The sequence below is a fragment of the Phoca vitulina genome, unplaced genomic scaffold (assembly GCF_004348235.1).
Source record: "Phoca vitulina isolate PV1807 unplaced genomic scaffold, GSC_HSeal_1.0 scaffold5, whole genome shotgun sequence".
NCBI lineage: Eukaryota > Metazoa > Chordata > Mammalia > Carnivora > Phocidae > Phoca > Phoca vitulina.
This window is the reverse complement of record NW_022589708.1, coordinates 65,806,604-65,826,325: the sequence shown is the minus strand read 5'-3', so window position 1 is coordinate 65,826,325 and position 19,722 is coordinate 65,806,604. Positions and strand designations below refer to the sequence as shown.

Here is a 19,722-nt window from a genome sequence, read left to right as displayed (position 1 = left end):
TATGGCCCAATTTAATCTTTTGGGGCAAGGTTGAGTAGGGGGAGTAGCTCATTTTAAGAAGAGGGCAGAAATACAGAGGTAACTTGCAGAGGCAGGAGAGTTAAAAACAAGGGCTCCAGAGCCCGTCTGGTCAAACACCAGCTCTGCCTCTAGCTAGGGAATGACCTGGGCAAGGTATTTAACCTCCCTGTTTATGTTGCGGCATCTGTTACGTGAAAGCAAAAATACCATCTGCCCTGAGAATATCATGACTTAATACCGTAGAGCACTTAGACCAGCACCTGGTGTGCAGTACGTTCTCAATAAATGTTCGCCGGTGTCATCATCACCGCTACCTCCTCATATTAAAACTTTTATTCCCGTTTTACAAGGGAAGAGGTAATATTCTTTTCATTTTAATCTGAATTTTAAAAGCTCATTTTCGTAACAAAACAGGCCTTTTTCAGTTTATTAGCAAATTGTACAACATTTCCCTCTTTAATTTGAAGACGGTACATTTTTTCTGAGAAACTTCTGTAGAAGGAATTTTATTTTTTAAGCTGTGGGTTTTCACTGATTTCTTTACTGAAGTGAAAAATGCTTGAAGGTAAAAGAACGTGTTTGCAAAATGAATTAAAGTTCATCCATTTTTCTAGGCAGTTATCAAGGCAGCAAGTACCCTAATTTTGGAGTAAAGAGCTCTGAAATATGGTCCATAGTATATGTGCAAACAAATTTATAAGCTGTTATTTTGTGGCAGAAGTACTGTTCAGACCTTTCATTTATTTTCTCAGTTAATAAATTCGTATCGAGTTCCTTTTGTGTGTCAGACATGACGCTAAGGAACTGGCAGCACAGAGGGGGCTGCATCCTCCAGACCTGCAACGAGTCGACAGTCACACTCCTAGTGAAACAAATAAATGTGTTTGTTTGGAAACATGTTTTTACTCTCTACAATGGCTCCAACAGCTTCAGCCCTCTTGGTCCCTAATGAACTCTTCTGCTTGAAATTGGTCTTTGCATGTGACAAAGCAAAGAGGTTGATACCAAGCACACGGTTCCATATGAACACACAGTCACGGTGTAGACATGGGGATGTGGCCTTGGAGCCTCAAGCCTTAGATGAAGATTTTTTTTTTAAAGATTTTATTTATTTGAGAGAGAGACACACAGCGAGAGAGGGAACACAAGCAGGGGGAGTGGGAGAGAGAGAAGCAGGCTCCCCGCTGAGCAAGGAGCCCGATGTGGGACTCGACCCCAGGACCCTGGGATCATGACCTGAACTGAAGACAGACGCTTAATGACTGAGCCACCCAGGCGCCCCTAGATGAAGTATTTTTAATAAACTGTCTAAGAGAATATCTCTAACACTTTATTTTATGAAATGCTTTGGCAAAAGAGTTTTATTCCCGTGTTAGTTGTCTCTGTTTAATAATAATAATAAAAATACTTATCCTGGAGAAGTGCCCAGTCAGGATTCATTGCTTTCCTGGGGAAAATTGTGAGAGACTAAATTGGCATGGAACTGCTCATAAAGGAAACCTAAGCCTTCTATGTTCGTGGAGCAGACACTTCATACACATAGAAAACAATTACAGAACATTTATGAACGCAACATGATGGCTATTTCCAGCATCCCCATTTTGGGCTTTCGATGCAGGAGTATTGATGGTGTTTTATAGTTGCTGGAACTGTAGCATCGATAGTGTCTGCTGTCTGTCGAGTCACATGCTAGACGTCTGAAAGCACAGACTGAAGGAAGGAAAAGGGGGTAGCCCTTATCAAGCGCACAGTCTAGAAAGGAGGCATCAGCCATAAGCAGTCAGGATTGCCACAGCAGAGACGCGTGCAAAGCTCTAATGGGGAAGGCTAGTACATTTTAGTTATTTAGATTGCAGCCGTGACCCCAGATCAACCAGGTAAAAAATGAAAGTATCAGTCCATTCACTTTATCTTTCATGTAAACAGTGTCAGTCCCTGACGTCACTAATTTTTCCGCTCAACTGATGTTTTCACCGCACTGAATAATGCCGCTGCATCAGGAGACAGACCTGGGAGCTCATGTCTCACCCCGCAGTCTCGAGAGGCTTAGACAGAGGCTGGTCGTGAATGATCTCGTGTCCTCGGCTGGCGGCGGCACAGGGCCCTTGCCCCTTTCCCCGTGCCATCCTCCCCGGATGGAAGTTCGGGTTGCTTTGCTCTCTGCTCATGCTAGCCTCGTCTGTGTTAACCTCTGTCTCCCCAGAGCTTTCACTAACTGTGTTATCCCTTCTGTTCTCTTCTGCTCTCTTCCCTTTCTATTCAACAGTGTTTCCTTCCACAGAGTCCACTCATGTTTAAAGATCAGATGCAACAGGATGTGATCATGGTGCTGAAGTTCCCATCAAATTCTCCGGTGACCCACGTGGCAGCCAACACGCTGCCCCACCTGACCATCCCTGCGGTGGTGACCGTGACCTGCAGCCGGCTGTTTGCGGTGAATCGATGGCACAACACAGTAGGTATGTGTATCCAAGCACGTCACTTAATAGAGGGGTCTTAGGAGGTGCGGGTAAGTGAAGGTAAGTGCGCTGGGGGCTAGCTGGTATGCCAGATTATCTACGGACAGCAGCAGAGCAAATCGGTGCCAGACCTGACGAGAGGAGTCTTGTCTGTCTTATCCACTGTTGCTCTGTGTTGGGGCCTCACAGAATGCTTGACTGATGGTTAAGTGTTCAATAAATATTCGATAAATTGAAGCAGGTCTACAACTAATTCAGGTCCTCCCACCCTACCCTATGCCTGCCCCACAGGAAAAAAGAAAAACCACTTTTATCCCATATTAAACAAAAGTGAGTTTGAATCTGGTTTCAAATCCTCTTTCTTCCACTTCATTAATTTAGTTAGCAAATATTTGAATGGCCACTCTATGTCAAATAGCCATGAGCACAGCAATGAATAAGACAGACACCATCTCCCTCCTTGAGCTGAGAGTCTTTGAGAAAAGACAAAATCTAAATTGTTCAGTGATTTCATGTGTGTTTTCTTTAAACTCGTTCCCAAGAGTTCCAGCTGGTACATCTTGAAGTGATAGGATTCTATTATCAAAATTAGACATACTGATACTTACCTAACCGGGACAGAAGTCGATGTGACCAAATGATTTAATTGGCCAAATTCATCCCTTACGATATCCTCGGAAACCCCAGGACTCTCACTGTCTCCAGGACTAAATGGATAAGCCATGGTAAATTAACCTGAATTTTTCTATTCTATTGACTTCTGTATTGCTCTGAAAAACAGTATCAGGTATATCATAGCTTATTCTTCTAAGAATTTCTAAATGCACTTATTTTGTGTTTATTGGTGATATATCAACATGAGGTATAACTAATTCCATTTGATCAGAAAGATGCAACAAACATCTTTAAAAAATACATAACTTTATTATTCACAGAAGTCTGAGCCTCTAGAAATATTTTGCATTGAGAAAAAAAACTGTAAAGGATTAATTTTTTCTTTAGCATTGTTCAAAAGTATTATATATGTTATATAATCACATGTAAAAAATTATGACTAATAACTCAATCAAGCCCTAAATATTAATCCTCTGGTAGTAGCTTTTCCTGAGCGTAAGGTCTTAGGTGTGGCTCCATTTTTTACCTTCAATTGACTTGCCATCTATTGACGGAAAATGGAAGCCCCATCTTCCCCTCTGCCCTGGCCCAGGTGAGCCCTGCCGTGCTCACGCCCACCCCCGCTTGCAGACACAGCTTCGTAGATTTCAAGCTCATTGGTTGCCTGGGATCTTAGCTCTCTGATGGGCTCAAGAAATGTTGTGATCTTCTGTTATATGCGGCTTCTTCTTGTTGTTAGGATAAGAACACTCTTTCCAGCTTCCTACATCTGACAGAAGCCAGCGTCCCTGTTGTGATGGTTTCTTTTGAGAGTATCTACAAAGATGTGTAGTATGACCATCATTCTTACAACAATTTGCCAAATAATTTTTAAGCAATACACCTTTTCTACAATCATCATAAAACACTGCTTATTAGGAAGTTCCTTTTCTCTGAGACTTTTGTGGTAGTTTTCTCCTTCTGTTTAAACTTTAGGCCTCAGAGGAGCTCCAGGATACTCTTTGGATCAAGCTCATCATCTTCCCATTGAAATGGACCCCCTAATTGGTACGTTAACAACAAAAATACATTTTCATGAATGCTGACTGTCCACAGATTCCTATGTAGTTATTTATTACAAAAGGTAGTCGAATGATAATTTTTCTGCCATAAAATTAGTGTGCAAATAACATTGAATTACCATCAAGGAGCTGTGTAGATCATAATATGCCATCTAAGAACTTTTTGGTATTTAAGCAATTATTTATGGCATTTTCTTGATTTTTTTTTTTAGGAGGTCATTTAAGTTGGCTCTAAACAAGGCAAATCGTTCCAAACTGTCCTTTCCTTCAGCCTAAACTATTTTTTAACAACTATATATTATTTAAAATATTTAAAATATGTGAGGACTCAAAAAAATCATTAAAGAGAACTAACATGAAAGATATCTTTTCTAGAAATCTCCTTTCAATAGGGCCAATTTTTTTTAATTAAAGATTTCATATGAATTGCAAACTTATGAGCTATAACTCTTTACAAAAGATAACGGAAATATTTTTAAATCATATACACATTTATTAGCAGATGATCCAGAACAAGCCCCTTCTTTTTCCTAGGCCTCAATTTCCTATCTGCAAGATGACTGATCAGGATGTTTGTCCTGACTTTTTCATGGGATCATGTAGAGAACTAAATTAGAAAAAAACAAAAAATGCCTTGAAAAAATATAAAGCCATATGCAAGTTATGGTATATCTTTCCTTATATTTCTTAATTCTCCCTTCATCTTTGAACCCAGAAATAAGTTAAAAGGCAGTCATTTAAGTTAGTTACTTATACCCCTACGCAGAATAGCATTTACATGTCTTTGGGAAGAGATAAGGTCTAGGACTGGGAATATTTTAGAGTCTACTCCAGCTATTCCTTTGTCCAAGAAACATCGACAGTGTCACATGCAGCAGGAATGTAACCATGGAAAAATTAGCAGCTCTATTCTAATTAATCAAGGACCAATTACACAGTTTTCAAGTGACTCAGAACCTTTGGTTTTCTTTTTCTTTTTTACCTTTCTCAGTATAATTTTTTTTTGGCTTACCTCCCTGGTCGTTGTTATTATTATAGCATTAGTGGGAATCCACAAAGAGTAGCACTTCAGTCTAATTGGCGTGAGAGAGTGTGGGTGATCGTCTGCATCTCCTGTTTAAGAATTCAGCCCAGGGATTTAGCCTGAAAGGACAGCGCAGAGAACGGAACAGGCTAGCATGCAGACAGGCACTAGGGAAATCAGACGGTGTCTCCGAGTTCCTGACTTTATTCAGATTCAGTCCCAGTGCTATCCACCGGAGTCTCTGCCTGTCTCCTTCCTCCCCAGTCCCTCTCCCATCTTTTCTGTTCGTCTCCTCCCCTGCCAGCCCATTCTGGAAAGGCCTTCTGTCTGTTGACAATCCAGGTCTTTAAAGCTGCTGACCTAAAGCTCCCTGTGGGGCTGCCCACATAACAACATCCCTTGCTCAAACCTCTCCCCTCTTTTTTCCACATGAATTGTAAATGCCATCAGAAGATGACAGATTGGGGCAACTATTAAGACTTTTTTTTCCTTCTATACCATACTTCACACAATATTTCTTCCTCCTGATTACAGAACTTGTTGGACACTAATGAACTTGTGCGTAGCGAACATGGATAGAATTCAAGGCATCTCAGTATTTTTATTTTCAATTTATTATCTGAAGTCTTCATGTTGTTTTTATTTATTGGGGGAGAAGTTTCTGACAACTTTTAGATATTTAAAATGGTTCATAAATAACCACTGCTACTAAAAATTAAGCTTCTATTCCTCCTGGGGAAATGTTAAAATGTTAATAATCTTATGGCCTTAAAAACGCATTTCTAGATAAAAGAAGCATAAAAATATTCCTTGATGAACCTCCTGTGGAATCCTTCTTTAAATTCTTTTTTTCTGTGTATGTTTAGCCAATAACTCTGGTGTGAACAAACGGCAGATCACGGACCTTGTTGATCAGAGTATACAAATCAATGCACATTGTTTTGTGGTCACAGCAGATAATCGCTATATTCTTATCTGTGGATTCTGGGATAAGAGCTTCAGAGTTTACTCTACAGAAACAGGTAAGCGTAACTATGAAATACCTTTTTCTCTTCAAAATGCCTTTGTTAGACCCAGAGCTTAAAATAAAATCATGCTTAATAATGTACGCATTTTCATCTTGAGTGTCAAGATTCAAATTAAATGTTCACGTTGTAAGTAACTCATTATAACTCTATCCATTCCAAACATTAGCATGAGTCCTGATTTCATAGCACAAATGGGACTACTGTCCCTTCCCCAAATCAAGTCCAGTAAAAGACCTTAAACCTCCCCTTAGTCTGGCCCAACTCCTGGAGAATGAAAATCATGGTTGTGTTGTTTTCGAAGTCATGTCCTTAAAAATCCCAAGGAGCATTCTTGTATCATTTTTCAGAAGAAATTCAAGAAAGCATCTGTAGCTGGATTTGAATTAGCTTATAAATTTTCACATTTACGGATTCACTTTTCACAAATCTAGTAAAATAAAGTTAAGCTTATTACCATTTAAAGAAAAATAACAAATGAATTAAACCTACCGTTTTTTTGTGTGTTTCAGGGAAATTAACTCAGATCGTGTTTGGCCACTGGGATGTGGTCACGTGCCTGGCCAGGTCTGAGTCGTACATAGGCGGGGACTGCTACATTGTGTCTGGGTCTCGAGATGCTACCCTGCTTCTCTGGTACTGGAGCGGGCGACACCACATCATAGGGGACAACCCCAACAGCAGTGAGTATTTGTGTAGAAGTGTCCCATCAGACTAAAGTTTCTTTAAATATATTTTGCTTTTTTTATTTCTCTAACAGCTTTTCCTAGGGTTATAAGGATTCTTTTTTAATTTTATTTTACTTTATTTTGTTATGTTAGTCACCATACAATACATCATTAGTTTTTAAAATATGGAAGCTGTAGGTGGCAAAAATCTTTGCTAGAATGTTGTTATGGTCAGAGTATAAAAAGAGTAACTACTGTAACCTTCAACTTGGGGAAATTTCCAGATTGACCCTGTAGTTGGCAGTCTTCCCCCAACCTCCAAATGTCTCCATCCTTCAGAAATTTCCTTCAGTATCTCCTCATCCATTAAACTTTGTATAATTTCTCTCAACTGAATATATTCTCTCCCTCCTCTGAATTTCTATAAGGTTTTATTTGTGCCTCAGTGAGGACACTTATTACTTCCTACCACACAGTCTAGTAAATTTCTCTGTTCATTCGTTTAACAATGATCGGGTACTCCCTTCAGACTAGGCATCCGGACACCAAAAACTGAGTAAGACAGTTCCTTTGCTTGTGATGATTCCTAAGTATTTTTATTCAACAGTACTCCCTAAGATATCCTGTAGGGAAAAAATGGGGGGACTCCAGGGTAAAATAATTTTAGAAAACAGTGCATTTACTCTTACTATGTAAGTAAGTTCTGAAAGTCTTACTTACACAAACAAATCTGTTGAAATTTGCTTAACCCACAATTTCTCAAACGTGTTTTTCCATGGCCTCTTTTGCTCATGGCAGAACAGTTATTATTCTTTGGAATTGTTGTTCTGAGGAAACACTAAAATGGATCACGAGTCTCTCCCTTTCCATTTTAAATCTCTGGTTCCTGGGATAGTGATACACATAATAGGGTTTTCAATATTGTTAAAAGAAGGGCACCTGGGTGGCTCAGTCGTTAAGTGTCTGCCTTCAGCTCAGGTCATGGTCCCAGCCAGGGTCCTGGGATCAAGCCCCGCGTCGGGCTCCCTGCTCCGCGGGAAGCCTGCTTCTCCCTCTCCCACTCCCCCTGCTTGTGTTCCCTCTCTCGCTGTCTCTCTCTATCTGTCAAATAAATAAATAAAATCTTTAAAAAATATATATTGTTAAATGAAGAACTAGATAAGAGATTGCCTAGCAATAATCACTGTTTTTAATTACCAAGCTTTCAGTAGTTTCAATGCAATATTTCCTATAAAAAAATGGTGTCTGTACAGTGTTGATAATGACAAGTACCTAAACCAGGGCAATTCTACTTGTAATTCATACGCTGGTCACAGCTTACAAGGTACCTCCAAACAAACTGAACCATGAGTCTGGGTCCTCTTTATGACAAGACAGAGATAAGAGTTTTCCAGGAATGCTGGGTATCTGCCACTGAGATGTTGTAAGAGTAGTTGCCAAATGGACGAGATGCTGTGTTTCAGCTGCATGGCGGGAGGCTGCCACCCCTGGTCTGTTCATTCCAGCCTATGAGAAAGCTGAGGATCGAAGCCCAGTTGTACGTCTGTCCACCCTTCAAGTCCCACCCACCCCCGCTCTTAAGCATTTTGACAAGAATATTGCAAAAAGAGGAAATGGCTTTTGATTGATAGGAGCAAAGACCCTATCATAGTAGAGAAGAAAATGAAATATATGTAAAATGAAATATATATGAATGAAGGTAGTGGGGGATGAACCAGATGCAACCAAATACTATGTGAGGTTTCATTCTTGCTGCTGGAGCTGAAGACCAACAGATAAAGAAACTAGAAGTATATCATGGAGTAACGTCTCTTAGCATAGACACTGAGTGAAAGTAGTGCATTATGCATATCAGCCTCTGCTCTAAGTTGTGAACCAAGTTGTGAACAAACAAACTGGTTTGAGGAAAAAAATATTCGGTGTTGCTTGATTTCCAGCCAGCTCAAACAATTAGCTACCAATTCTACATTATAACAAATATCATACTGTAACTACTAAAAAGTTAATCTCCTTATTTATTCTTTTCTAAAACCATACCATTAAAAAACCAGAAACTTCATTTTTAGCAGAATTCGTGTGTGTGTGTGTGTGTGTGTGTGTACGTGTACATGTGTATAAGACACGATCTACCATGGATGGCTTTCTTATTCTCAAGCGTGGCACATTATCACATATATTTTATCTAAATTTATTTTTGCATATTTACAAATCTTCATTTGCATAGTAGTGCAGTATTCATTAGAAAAGTCAAATTAAGCAGCAGGTCTGTGTAGTATCTTCCATCTATATTGATAAAAATTAAAAGATTTTAGATAACAAATTTTTTTTTAAGAAACAGAAGAGTGCTTGAAATCTCATTAACTAACATCTTCAAACTGGAGCTCAGAAATGATGAAAATGGTAGTTCCCCAAAAAGGATTCATTTCTTAAAAGCTACCACCGGGTAGCTGAGATAAGATATTTTATATATCATACTGCTATGAGGTAAAGAATTTTTTTACATGTTAAGTTATCGTAATTGTCTGTGTTAGCTACTTAATTTTAATGTGATTTTCTGATGATCTTTTAAATGAAAAGATGGTTAACGAAAGTTGCTTTAGTCGTTCAGTTATCAAGAAAAATTAAACGTAGTAATACTTAGACTGGTTAAAGTGCCCTACAACGGGAGCTATATAAATAAAAATGTTTATATTGACCCTTAAGAACAAAATTGTGAATATTGTATTTGTTAAATGCAGCATTTTATTTAGGCTTTCAACAAAGACAAGATTATCCTTAAGAAATTAAGAATGTTATTGATACATATCTTTTACTGTTGCCTCCATTAATAAGAATTTATTTTTGGTCAAAACTATTGTCATCATTACGACCCTAAATGACTTTATAAAACCCACCGTGCCAAGACTTCTTGAACATTTAATATGGACGTATGTCATATGGCTTTATTTCATCCATCATCCTTAATATAAGGGGGGAGATATGCTCTTCTAGAATAAACAGGATGATCACCTAAAGTGTTAGGCAAGCAACAAGCATGTATTGAAGGCCTACTGGGTGCTGGTCCTATCTTAGCCTCCGGGAAAGCTGGATAGTCAAAGTCTCTGGCCTTCTGGAGTTTCCAAAAACCCATATTATACTAATCACCAAACTGCTTTTTCTGCTTGAATGTACTGAACACATTGAGTATTTATTACATGAATCATAAATTGCTATCAGATAATATTTGGTATCATACTACAGAATGTTTAGTCTTACATCTTGGGTACAAAATAATAATTACGTTAAAAATTGGTGTCAGCTTTTTACCATATGGATAATTATAATAGTAAAAAATTAATAATTAGTCATATCTAGTATTTGATAGAGTGATTTATGGCTCACTGAGTCTGTTAAAATAGCCAACCTGGTAACACAGGTATGCATGACTAGAGAGACCACATATACCGGTAAATGCACTTTTTTTTTTGTAAAGGCAGTCACAGCCCACACTGAATTGCCTGTCACATCAGGGATCAGCCATGGGTGCTGACACAGACATAGTCCTTGCCATCAGAAAACTCACAACATGAAAGAAAAAGATTTTTTTTTTCTGTCCCAGTTTAATCTATTCTAGCTACCAATTCACAGGTCAGAGAATCAGGCTGTGTGTTTTCTATCTTATAATGCATTGCTACTCAAGACCAAAAAGCTGGTTATGTCTAAATTCATATTACAGTGTGCGACACAATGCCCTTAGGTTTTGAGGGTTGTATATATTAACCTAGACTTGAAGGGGGAAGTCCTAGTGTGAAACATAATATGCCAGTAGCCGTTAGAATTCAGGGGTTTGGTCTTGGTGTGGACATTGAATTGCTTTGTATGTCAGAGGCTGAATCTTATTTATTCAGCACAACATAAAATGATAGGATTCACTTAATCACTTTCTCAAGATTAATTCAAGTGGCTAATATATTTATGTCCCTTTTGCATTGTCATTATTCTTTTTTAATGGAGAGCTCTGTTAGTACCACAGAGAAAATATAACTAATGCTTGTAGATTTTTTTAGGTAGGTGCAGAAAGAGTTTATGGTTTCATTGAGTCAAATATATTATTGTGGCTAATTCAGACATCTCAGAAATAGTCTTTTCCTAGTTATTTTTATACTTTTATTGGATTCGCCACAAAGACGATGAACATTTATAAGCAGATTATTATAAAGAGTTTCAGACCATAAAAGAAATAAGCAGGTGCTAGTTAGCACAGGTTGCAGTTGAATTACAGTTGTTTTATGAATATATTTTCTAATACTAATATCCAGTGTTACTCTTTCAAACTTGGGACTTTGAACATAGAAAATTTTCTTGGAGATTTAAATAGGCCCCTGACTAGATAACAGAATCGCAGAGATGTGAGGGACAGATGCTTTCATCTGAAACACTCTTTTGCACAAATTCTGAAACTAATTTGGAAGTGATAAAAATTAATTTGCGCACTCTAATTGGAATCAGCCTACTGCATGAAAGAAAGGAGAGCAGAGCAGGCAATTTGTGCTAAAAGCTGATTGCATTTTTTTGTCAGGTAGGTATCTTGGACTTGGCCGTTTATCCTCCTGAGCCCCTCTTCGCAATATATTACAACCCATCTCTGACTGGTGTTCTTTAAAAGGATCAATGCTATTCCTGTTGAATCCCTGGAGCCCAAAATTTCATTGATCTTGGGACTTGACATTTCTCATTACGTGCTGTAGCTTCCAACAAGATAGTCACAAGAGGGGCAAGTCAACATTGTTGTCTCTTCAGCAGACACTTAAAATACACTGGGACCTCAGCTCAAAATCCAATTTGCTTTTAGAGTGTGTGGTTGTAATGTTTATACCAGATATAAGGTGCTTGGTAGAGAGTCTGTCGATACATACATAGGACATTTTTTAAATCATAGCAGTAGGAAATTTTGGAAGAGAATTTACTGTTCATCTTTTCAGATCACATCTACAGATATTCATCGAGTGACATGCATAAGACATGATTATGCCTTTTCAATCTCACTTTTTAAAAATAAGTCTTTTAGCTCATGTATGAGCATTATGCAAAGTATGAAACGAGAAGCCCGTTGAAAAGGAGACTCCAGCTGTGCGCACATCCCTTCCCTGGGCTCCCATTGTGTGAGCTTCAGCTCTGGACACCGAGCCTCCTGCCAGCCACAGCCTGTCACTAAACATCTGCCAAATCCTAGGCCTCTCTTTGTTTGCATCCAGCCTTCTCTTACTGTGGCTATCCTGGTGCCCAGCTCCATGACCACCACTAACCACTGGTATCGTACCAGATGAAAGCCTGGACAAAGGACAGTCCAGAGATATTTTTAACATATATGTATGTTTGCCTCACTTCTCAGACCAAGGGATCTTATCTAGGGCTTATGAATGTATGAAATGTATCAGAGGAAGCATAGTTATCTGTGAACAATTCCTAACTCCTCGGACTTTCAAAAATGACGTCTGAAATGTAACATCCTTTTCTCAGCCTTGAATCCCCTCAGCCTAACATGGGGAGACTTTATAAGGTTCCTGACTAAGAAGGGGGCTGAATACCACTTGGTCAGTGCCTTTCCTGTCCCTTTATGGAACTGAGGCTGCAAGGCTCTTTGGCTGGGGTCAAAAGCAATATAAAAAAAATGTAGGAGTTGACTAATACATTTCCGTGATCAGAGAACTTCAGATCCGCTCTGGGAGGGTTGGGGGTGTCTCTGGGCGTTATGCAAAGCTCTACTTCCTTGGTTTATACTGTTGACTTTGGGGAAGGTAGTGGCAGGACAGTAATGTCCTTGACCTAGATCCAGGTTCAGGACTTCAAGGGAGGAGATTTGTCCTGCCATTTCAGTGCTCAGAGGTGGTCAGTGTCATCTCTGCAAGAGAAAAAAATGTAGAGTTAATGAATAGCTATCTTCTGTTTTCCAGTGAGTACTCTGTGAGTATGTAATAAAAAGGAAACCACATCAGAGGACATTTTCCAAGCCCAGGGATGTTTTTATGTGGGTCACCTGTGACCTGTGGAAAATGTAGGCCCAGGCACTGTGGGTGCTTGGGCCAGACCTCTGCAGGTGGCTGAGGACACAGAGTCTCCATAAGGGACTCTTCACGGACACAGTTCTTCTGAGCTGCCCTAACAATTATCTAGCAGTTTTTTAAAAATAAATCTTGAAAATCAGAGTAGTGAATAAAATACTTATTCTGGGATTTCAAGCCATCCGGTTTTTATGTAGGTATAAACATGAATGAAAATACCTTCCACAGGGATTCTGCAGTGAGCTAACAAAGGTTGTAGATAAAATCTGAACGTCATATATCATCGAGACGTTCATCCTCTGACTCCAGCAGAACTGCGCTGAGGGTCATAGATTGTAGAAACTCTGCTGTTTTTGTTTAGCTCTTAATTCAGAAGGACCAAAGCTTCCCCCTGCGTAGTAGTGCCACAAATAAGGTTTAAAATAATAAGAACCATGAGTATCTTTACTTTGATCATTTCTCTAAAAGCAGAGACCCATCTCACTGAAAAAGTTCCTCGTCAGTGCCATGTGAATAACAGCATCTAATATCTTTGTACTGTTTTCATCACCCATTCTGAAAATATTGAAATGGCTTTTGCTTAAAAATGAGATGGAATCTGTTTATAATAAGCCTTTTATATTTGGAGTTTCCAAACGCTTGCCTATAAGCAATCTCAAAATCAGGCATGTTTGTTCTTTATCATCCATGGGGATTCCATCACACGGAGAGCTCTTCTGTTGAGGAGATGAGGGGGGGTGAGGGCGATGACGCTGTGGTCCTAGTGGGGGGGTCCTCACCTGCACCTCCCTGTGCACAGGCCCTTTAACCCCCAGCTACATCCATCAATTGTGATGTGACAGTGACAGAATATTCCCAAGATTTTGAATGATTGTTGGGGTATGTGACATCTGTCCCTGGCAATGAAATGTCCCTGGCAGGGAAATATGCTTTCCCCCTGCTGCGGGTTTCCCAACTCAGAAACCCCCGAATAACATTTTATTGACTTTTCTCTAGTTTAAAGAGGGAAAACAATGCTGTTAGGGGCCCTAAACAATATCCCGTAATAGTTAAGTTCCACAATATGTTCAAATGATCTGGGGAGATTGTAATGAAAAAAAATTTTTAGCTTTCTAAATCAGAGGCGAGCCTTTGAAAACCTTACTTCTTAATAGAAAATAAATTACATACATGAGGAATAGTTTTATACATGTTTTTCAGTTCCCTGCAAGAGAACTAGATTGCTTTCTACTTTTTTCTGTAGCCTATAAGGGAAAAGTTTAGAAAACTCTTTATGTAAATTTTATTAAACATATAATTTCAGGATTTTTCAATTCACCAGTCTCTCTGACATAAAATAATCTTAGAAAAATTAAGGATAATATTTACACAGAAAATCTTAATTCTCATTTTACCAGGGAACGCAAGGCATCTTTGAAGCATCATTTTATAAATATGTCTCAGACAAATCCGGGACTGCTGACAAATATAAATGGATACTTTGCCAATATTCAAACACATTATAGCAGTATACATAAACTTAGAAGAAGATGACACACTCACTTGGGCCGCCATCCCCCTTCTTCCATACTCCATCAGAGAGATGCCTCAAAAGCAAAATGGAAATTGATAGATCTGGGAAAGCTCACATAAAACTGAGCAATTCCTGGAGAGACAGAAGATGGGTGGGTGTAAAGGAGGAAGTATTGGCAAACCAGAGGGAAGCGCATTGTGTGCCATGCAGGATGAGGCATCTTAGTTAGTTATGCTCTTTTCCCCCAGAATTTTCCCAGACCTATTGTTGCCTTCCGTCCGGCCACTGTGGGGCATAGGATTGGAGCGCCGGCGCAGCTGTTCGGTGCTGCGGGTCACGTCGGTGCCAAGGGAGGGGCTATCCAGGAGGCAGGCACAATTGCCAGCCCTTGAACATTCACTTCACACCCCCCCCCCCCCGCCCCCTCCACAGTGAGGCCCAGGCATTGCAGCCCGGGAGGCAACGCTCAGAGCCGTGTCAAGCCCGAAGCACAGGGCGGTTCTCTGAGAGACAAGAATTGGGAGTGGGGGGCACCCCATCCGGAACAGGATTGACAGGGAAGAACAGGCCGGCACGGAAGGAACTCAAGCACTATTAAAAAAGATCACAAACTCAACAACCAGGTGAAGCAGAATGAACAAAAGAGAAAAATACAGAACTTTTTTTAAAAAGGCATGTCTGGGGCCCTTGGATGGCTCAGTCGGTTAAGCGTCTTAATCTTGGTTTCGGCTCAGGTCATGATCTCATGGTCATGAGATGGAGCCCCAGTCCGCTCCGCGAGGGGTATGGAGCCTGCTTGAGATTCACACTCTCCTCTCCCTCTGCCGCTCCCAGCCCCGGCTCACACATGCGTGCTCTCTCTCTCTCTCCTAAAAAAATATAAATAAATAAAAAGGCGTAAGTATAAGATATAAGAAAGCACCAAAGTTACTGGTAATGTTCTATATTTCTTAACCTAGGAGGTAAGCACAAGTGAATTTATTTTTTTCTCTTAATTTTATACATGTGTTATAAATATTTAATATGTAGCTAATTTTTAATTATTTATTTCTAAAAACAAAGGAAAATCAGGTAGCTTTATGGAAGCTACCAACATGAAAAGAATTTGTGACCTTGGAGAAAAAAATTAATCTACAAAAATGTTCCTCAAACTTCACTGTTACACTGATCCCTTTTAAAGATTTTATTTATTTATTTGAGAGAGAGAGAATGAGAGAGAGAGCACATGAGAGGGGGGAGGGTCAGAGGGAGGAGCAGACTCCCCGCCGAGCAGGGAGCCCGATGCGGGACTCGATCCCGGGACTCCAGGATCATGACCTGAGCCGAAGGCAGTCGCCCAACCAACTGAGCCACCCAGGCGCCCATACACTGATCCCTTTTAAAGAGAACAAAATTGTCATTAACCCTTAACCCCTCCACCCCCACAAAAAACCCTCTGACTCTGAGGACTGTGTTCTTGGACCCCATGAACAAGTTTGAGAAACACTGAATTAATTAGTTCATCTTAATTTTTAAAGCATATGTCAATTTTAAATTGCCACGGCATAAATTTTTGACAGCAAAGAGAGATCTCATCTTTATAACTGGTTAACAAATATATTGAGAGTATCATCAAAGTATAAATCTGAAATTTAAAATTTTTCATGGAACTTTTCACTCCCAAGAAAACATCCACAGAGCCCAGGGTACACAGACCCTAGTTTGAGAAATACCAAGGATTCTGGAAGAGTTGCAGTTACAAGACCAAGTTCCAACATGCCTTTTCAAGGAGAAAAAGTAATGGTCAATAAACCTGATAACTTAAGATGAAATAATATATTTGTATGTATGCACAGAGGCGTATTTATGTATACCACTTACTGTTTGCTAAGGTATTACTGTAGAGTCATCTAAACCACACATCCAGATAAACCAAAGTCATACAATAGGAGTCAGCTAGAACTGTTTAAAAATAAAAACGGGGGCGCCTGGGTGGCTCAGTCGGTTAAACGGTTGCCTTCAGCTCAGGTCATGATCCCAGGGTCCTGGGATCCAGCCCTGCGTCGGGCTCCCTGCTCAGCGGGAAGCCTGCTTCTCCCTCTCCCTTTGGGCCTCCCCCCTGCTTGTGCTCTCCTGCTCTCTCTCTCTCTGTCAAATAAATAAATAAAATCTTTTTAAAAATAAATGAAATAAAAACTAATAGGCACAAGACATTAATAAGCGTGATGTTAATGAAAAATGGAAATAGTGGGGTATTACAAGGCATCGATAAATATTTGTTGAATCTGATTGGGTGGTTCAGGTCCAAACTGTACTGTTACTAAGTGTTTCACATCCTCCTTTCTGATCACCCCACTTTCAGTAGAATTTCACTTCAGTGAGTCTTTTAAAGATCCTCACATAGGCCCAGGATGGCCAACACTGGCTCTCTTTTCCCACCCACCAATGGGACCACTGAGAACCCTACCCAGGTTGGCACCATAGCCCATTCACCTTCCACAGTGCCTCTGTGACTTGTTATTGTTTCCTTTTCCTTCACAAGTCTGCACCCAAGACTGTAGAGACCCCTCATTTCTGTCCCAGACGGGCTTCTCCCAACAGTTTGCCCCGTAAGACAATGCTGGCATGATGCCCTCTCAACTTTGCTGATCCTTCTCACGCTGCCTTTGTGCAGGTTACTCAGCAGACATTCCGATGCCGTCTTTATATGGCGGGCTTCTGATCCCTGCTGTACTCGGTGCACATAAGCTGTTCTTCCTCACACTCGGCATTGGCGAGCACCTCCAGTGTCGAGCCTGGGGAAGGCCGCGGTTGTTTGAGGAGTTCTCAGGAGTTCCAGGTTATGCCTTCCACCTCTCTACACTCTGTACCTGGCCTGCTTAGAAGAATGCCTGTCACTTAAAAGTCATCCCCTTAATGATTGCAAAAGCACTTAGCAGTGAAAATGCTTATGTCACATAACGCAGCTGGACTTTTTAGCTAAATTCGATTTAATATTAAGTCAAGGGGAAACTCAAGATGATCATCTCTTCTTTCCTTCACTACTTTCCTCTCCCCTCAAAATCAAAGCACCTCAGCCTGTTTTGTTGGAGATTTTAAGGAACATTTTTAAATGGGTAAGAGCATGGGTTTCAAAATTAGATAGCTCTGGGTTCAATTCCAGCACTTGGTAGCTGTATGAACTTGTGCAGGTTGAATAACCTTGCAAAGCCTTGGGTTTCTAGGCTATAAAATAGGGATAATCACAGTCCCTGCCTCATGTGAATATTGCCATAAGTAAGTGAGAAAATGCATATATGTGCTTTGGCAGGCTTGGTGTCTGTTTCGTAACAATAGGAAAGGCAGGAGAGCCATCACCACTGTGGCAATGTTGTAGGCACGTCTCATCTGTCGACTTATTCAAGTCACCTGAAGGACCCACGCTGTAGGTTTACTGTAGCAGTAGTTTACAAGTGAGGAAACAGCAGAGAGGTTAAGCCACTGGCTCATGGTCACACAGCTAGTAAATGCCCTTAATAAACATGAACGACTTTTAAATGTTCGATTTAATGGTGTAGCTCTTCATTTCTGGCATCGGTCTGTACTAACTCACTGCTCCTTTTTCCTTGCAGGTGACTATCCAGCACCCAGAGCTGTCCTCACAGGCCATGACCATGAAGTTGTCTGTGTTTCTGTCTGTGCAGAACTTGGACTTGTTATCAGTGGTGCTAAAGGTCAGAAGGCATTTCCTTCATTTTAGGTCTTTAAAACCTGTACTATTTTCTCAAGTTAACCATGATTTATGATTTATTTCCTTTAGGAGCCTCTCTACAGACAATGGAATCCCTGGGTTCTTTGCAACTGTTTTGTTTTATTATTAATATTTACTAGTACTAATATGGAATATACATAAAATGTTATGTAGTATTTTGTGGTCACCAGCATTCTAGCCAGAACACTGGTAAATTAAACTGCAGCACATCCCTAGGATGCAGCCATTAAAAATAACATATAAAAGTTGGGGGAGGTATCCGTGAAGCAGTGGGAGTCTTGGGGGCGTCAGGTTGCTTCTCAGACATAGCCTTGGACCCACCTCCCTCCAGAGCCCCTTCCTTCATAAGGCCCGGGGCTGTGTAGAGGTTGGTGGGAAAGGAAACATGATCACTTGTTGAGGGTTTGACTTTTTGTGGATGAAGTGTTGTTTCAGAAAAAGTCAGGAAACTTGGATTCTAATTCCGGATCAGAAGCCCAATTCTCCGTGGTGAGGCTCTGGGGCAAGAAGGAGCCTGATGCCTAGGAGAAACTGCAAGAATACCAGAGGGGCTGAGTAGATACTGTGGCGCAGACTTAGGGAGCAAGAGGGCTGACAGGCAGGAGGGCCGGGGGCATAGGGGTTTGCCCTGTGTATTTTGTTCGGAGCATAGTGGGAACCCACTGAAGTTTTTTTAAGCAAAGTGATGCGATGATCAGATTTGGTTTTCAGGAGCTTATCCTGGCTGCTTTATGGAGAACGGATATAATGTCTGAAGGTTAGGGACTATGTTTTTTCACTTTCGTATCTAAGAGTAAAATGACCCGGTGGACACATAGGATATTTTCAATAAATGTCTTTTTACTTAAAAAAAAAAAAAAAAAGAGCAACAACATGTGTAATATTATTCTGTCCTGTAAAGTGAAAAGGAAAAGAAAACAAAGACACATAGTAGGTATAGGAAAAAAACGGTATTTTCTAAAAGCGATGGGCGATATTAGAGGTGATTGCTATTTTCTTTTTCTCCCAAATTTTCTGTATTTTCTATCACTTTAGTAATCAGGAAAAAATTTAGGTATAGCCTTATTAATGCCACTTGTTTTGTAAACTACGTATCTACTGGAGTCAATTGGAAAATAGAAATGTAATTAATTAACTGTCTGTGTGAGGTTGTTTTGTTGGGGGGTGGGTAATACAAAACTATATGAACCAGTTATTTCTATCAACTTGCCTAGTAAAATTTTTATCTTATCAACACAATTTCTATGGGGGAGGGCAGAAATCAGAGCAAAATAAGTCACTCCCCAGCTTACTTTTTTATACTCTTGCCTCATTGTTCATATTTACAGACGAAACATGTTTCTGTAGTATGAATTACTTAATTAAATATCTTAATTTTGCCTTTTACATTTTGTGTATGGACTATAGAGAAGGCAAAACTCATTTCATAGTAATGTATTTATGTGGTACAATGTTAAAGTTTTGATGATACTCAAGAAAATTAGCAGTTGCTTTGATAATTCTCCTAAACTTTTGAGAAACACAAACTAAAAAAGAAAACTTCCAAAAACACAAACTAAAAAAGA

The 19,722-nt window shown here is 39.9% G+C and overlaps 1 protein-coding gene across 11 annotated transcripts in view; it reads left to right on the top strand.

Moving 5' to 3' along the window:
• Positions 1–19,722, top strand: part of NBEA (neurobeachin) — a 696,015-nt gene that overhangs the window by 670,841 nt on the left and 5,452 nt on the right. For 8 of the 11 annotated variants that reach the window (XM_032403204.1, XM_032403196.1, XM_032403202.1 and 5 more), the window contains 5 exons: positions 2,288–2,480; positions 4,071–4,142; positions 6,047–6,202; positions 6,718–6,888; positions 18,018–18,119. In XM_032403204.1, the coding sequence (XP_032259095.1) occupies positions 2,288–2,480; positions 4,071–4,142; positions 6,047–6,202; positions 6,718–6,888; positions 18,018–18,119 (694 nt within the window). The remainder of the gene's footprint in view (positions 1–2,287; positions 2,481–4,070; positions 4,143–6,046; positions 6,203–6,717; positions 6,889–18,017; positions 18,120–19,722) is intronic. The other 3 variants (XM_032403205.1, XM_032403200.1, XM_032403197.1) reach the window with 1 other exon arrangement.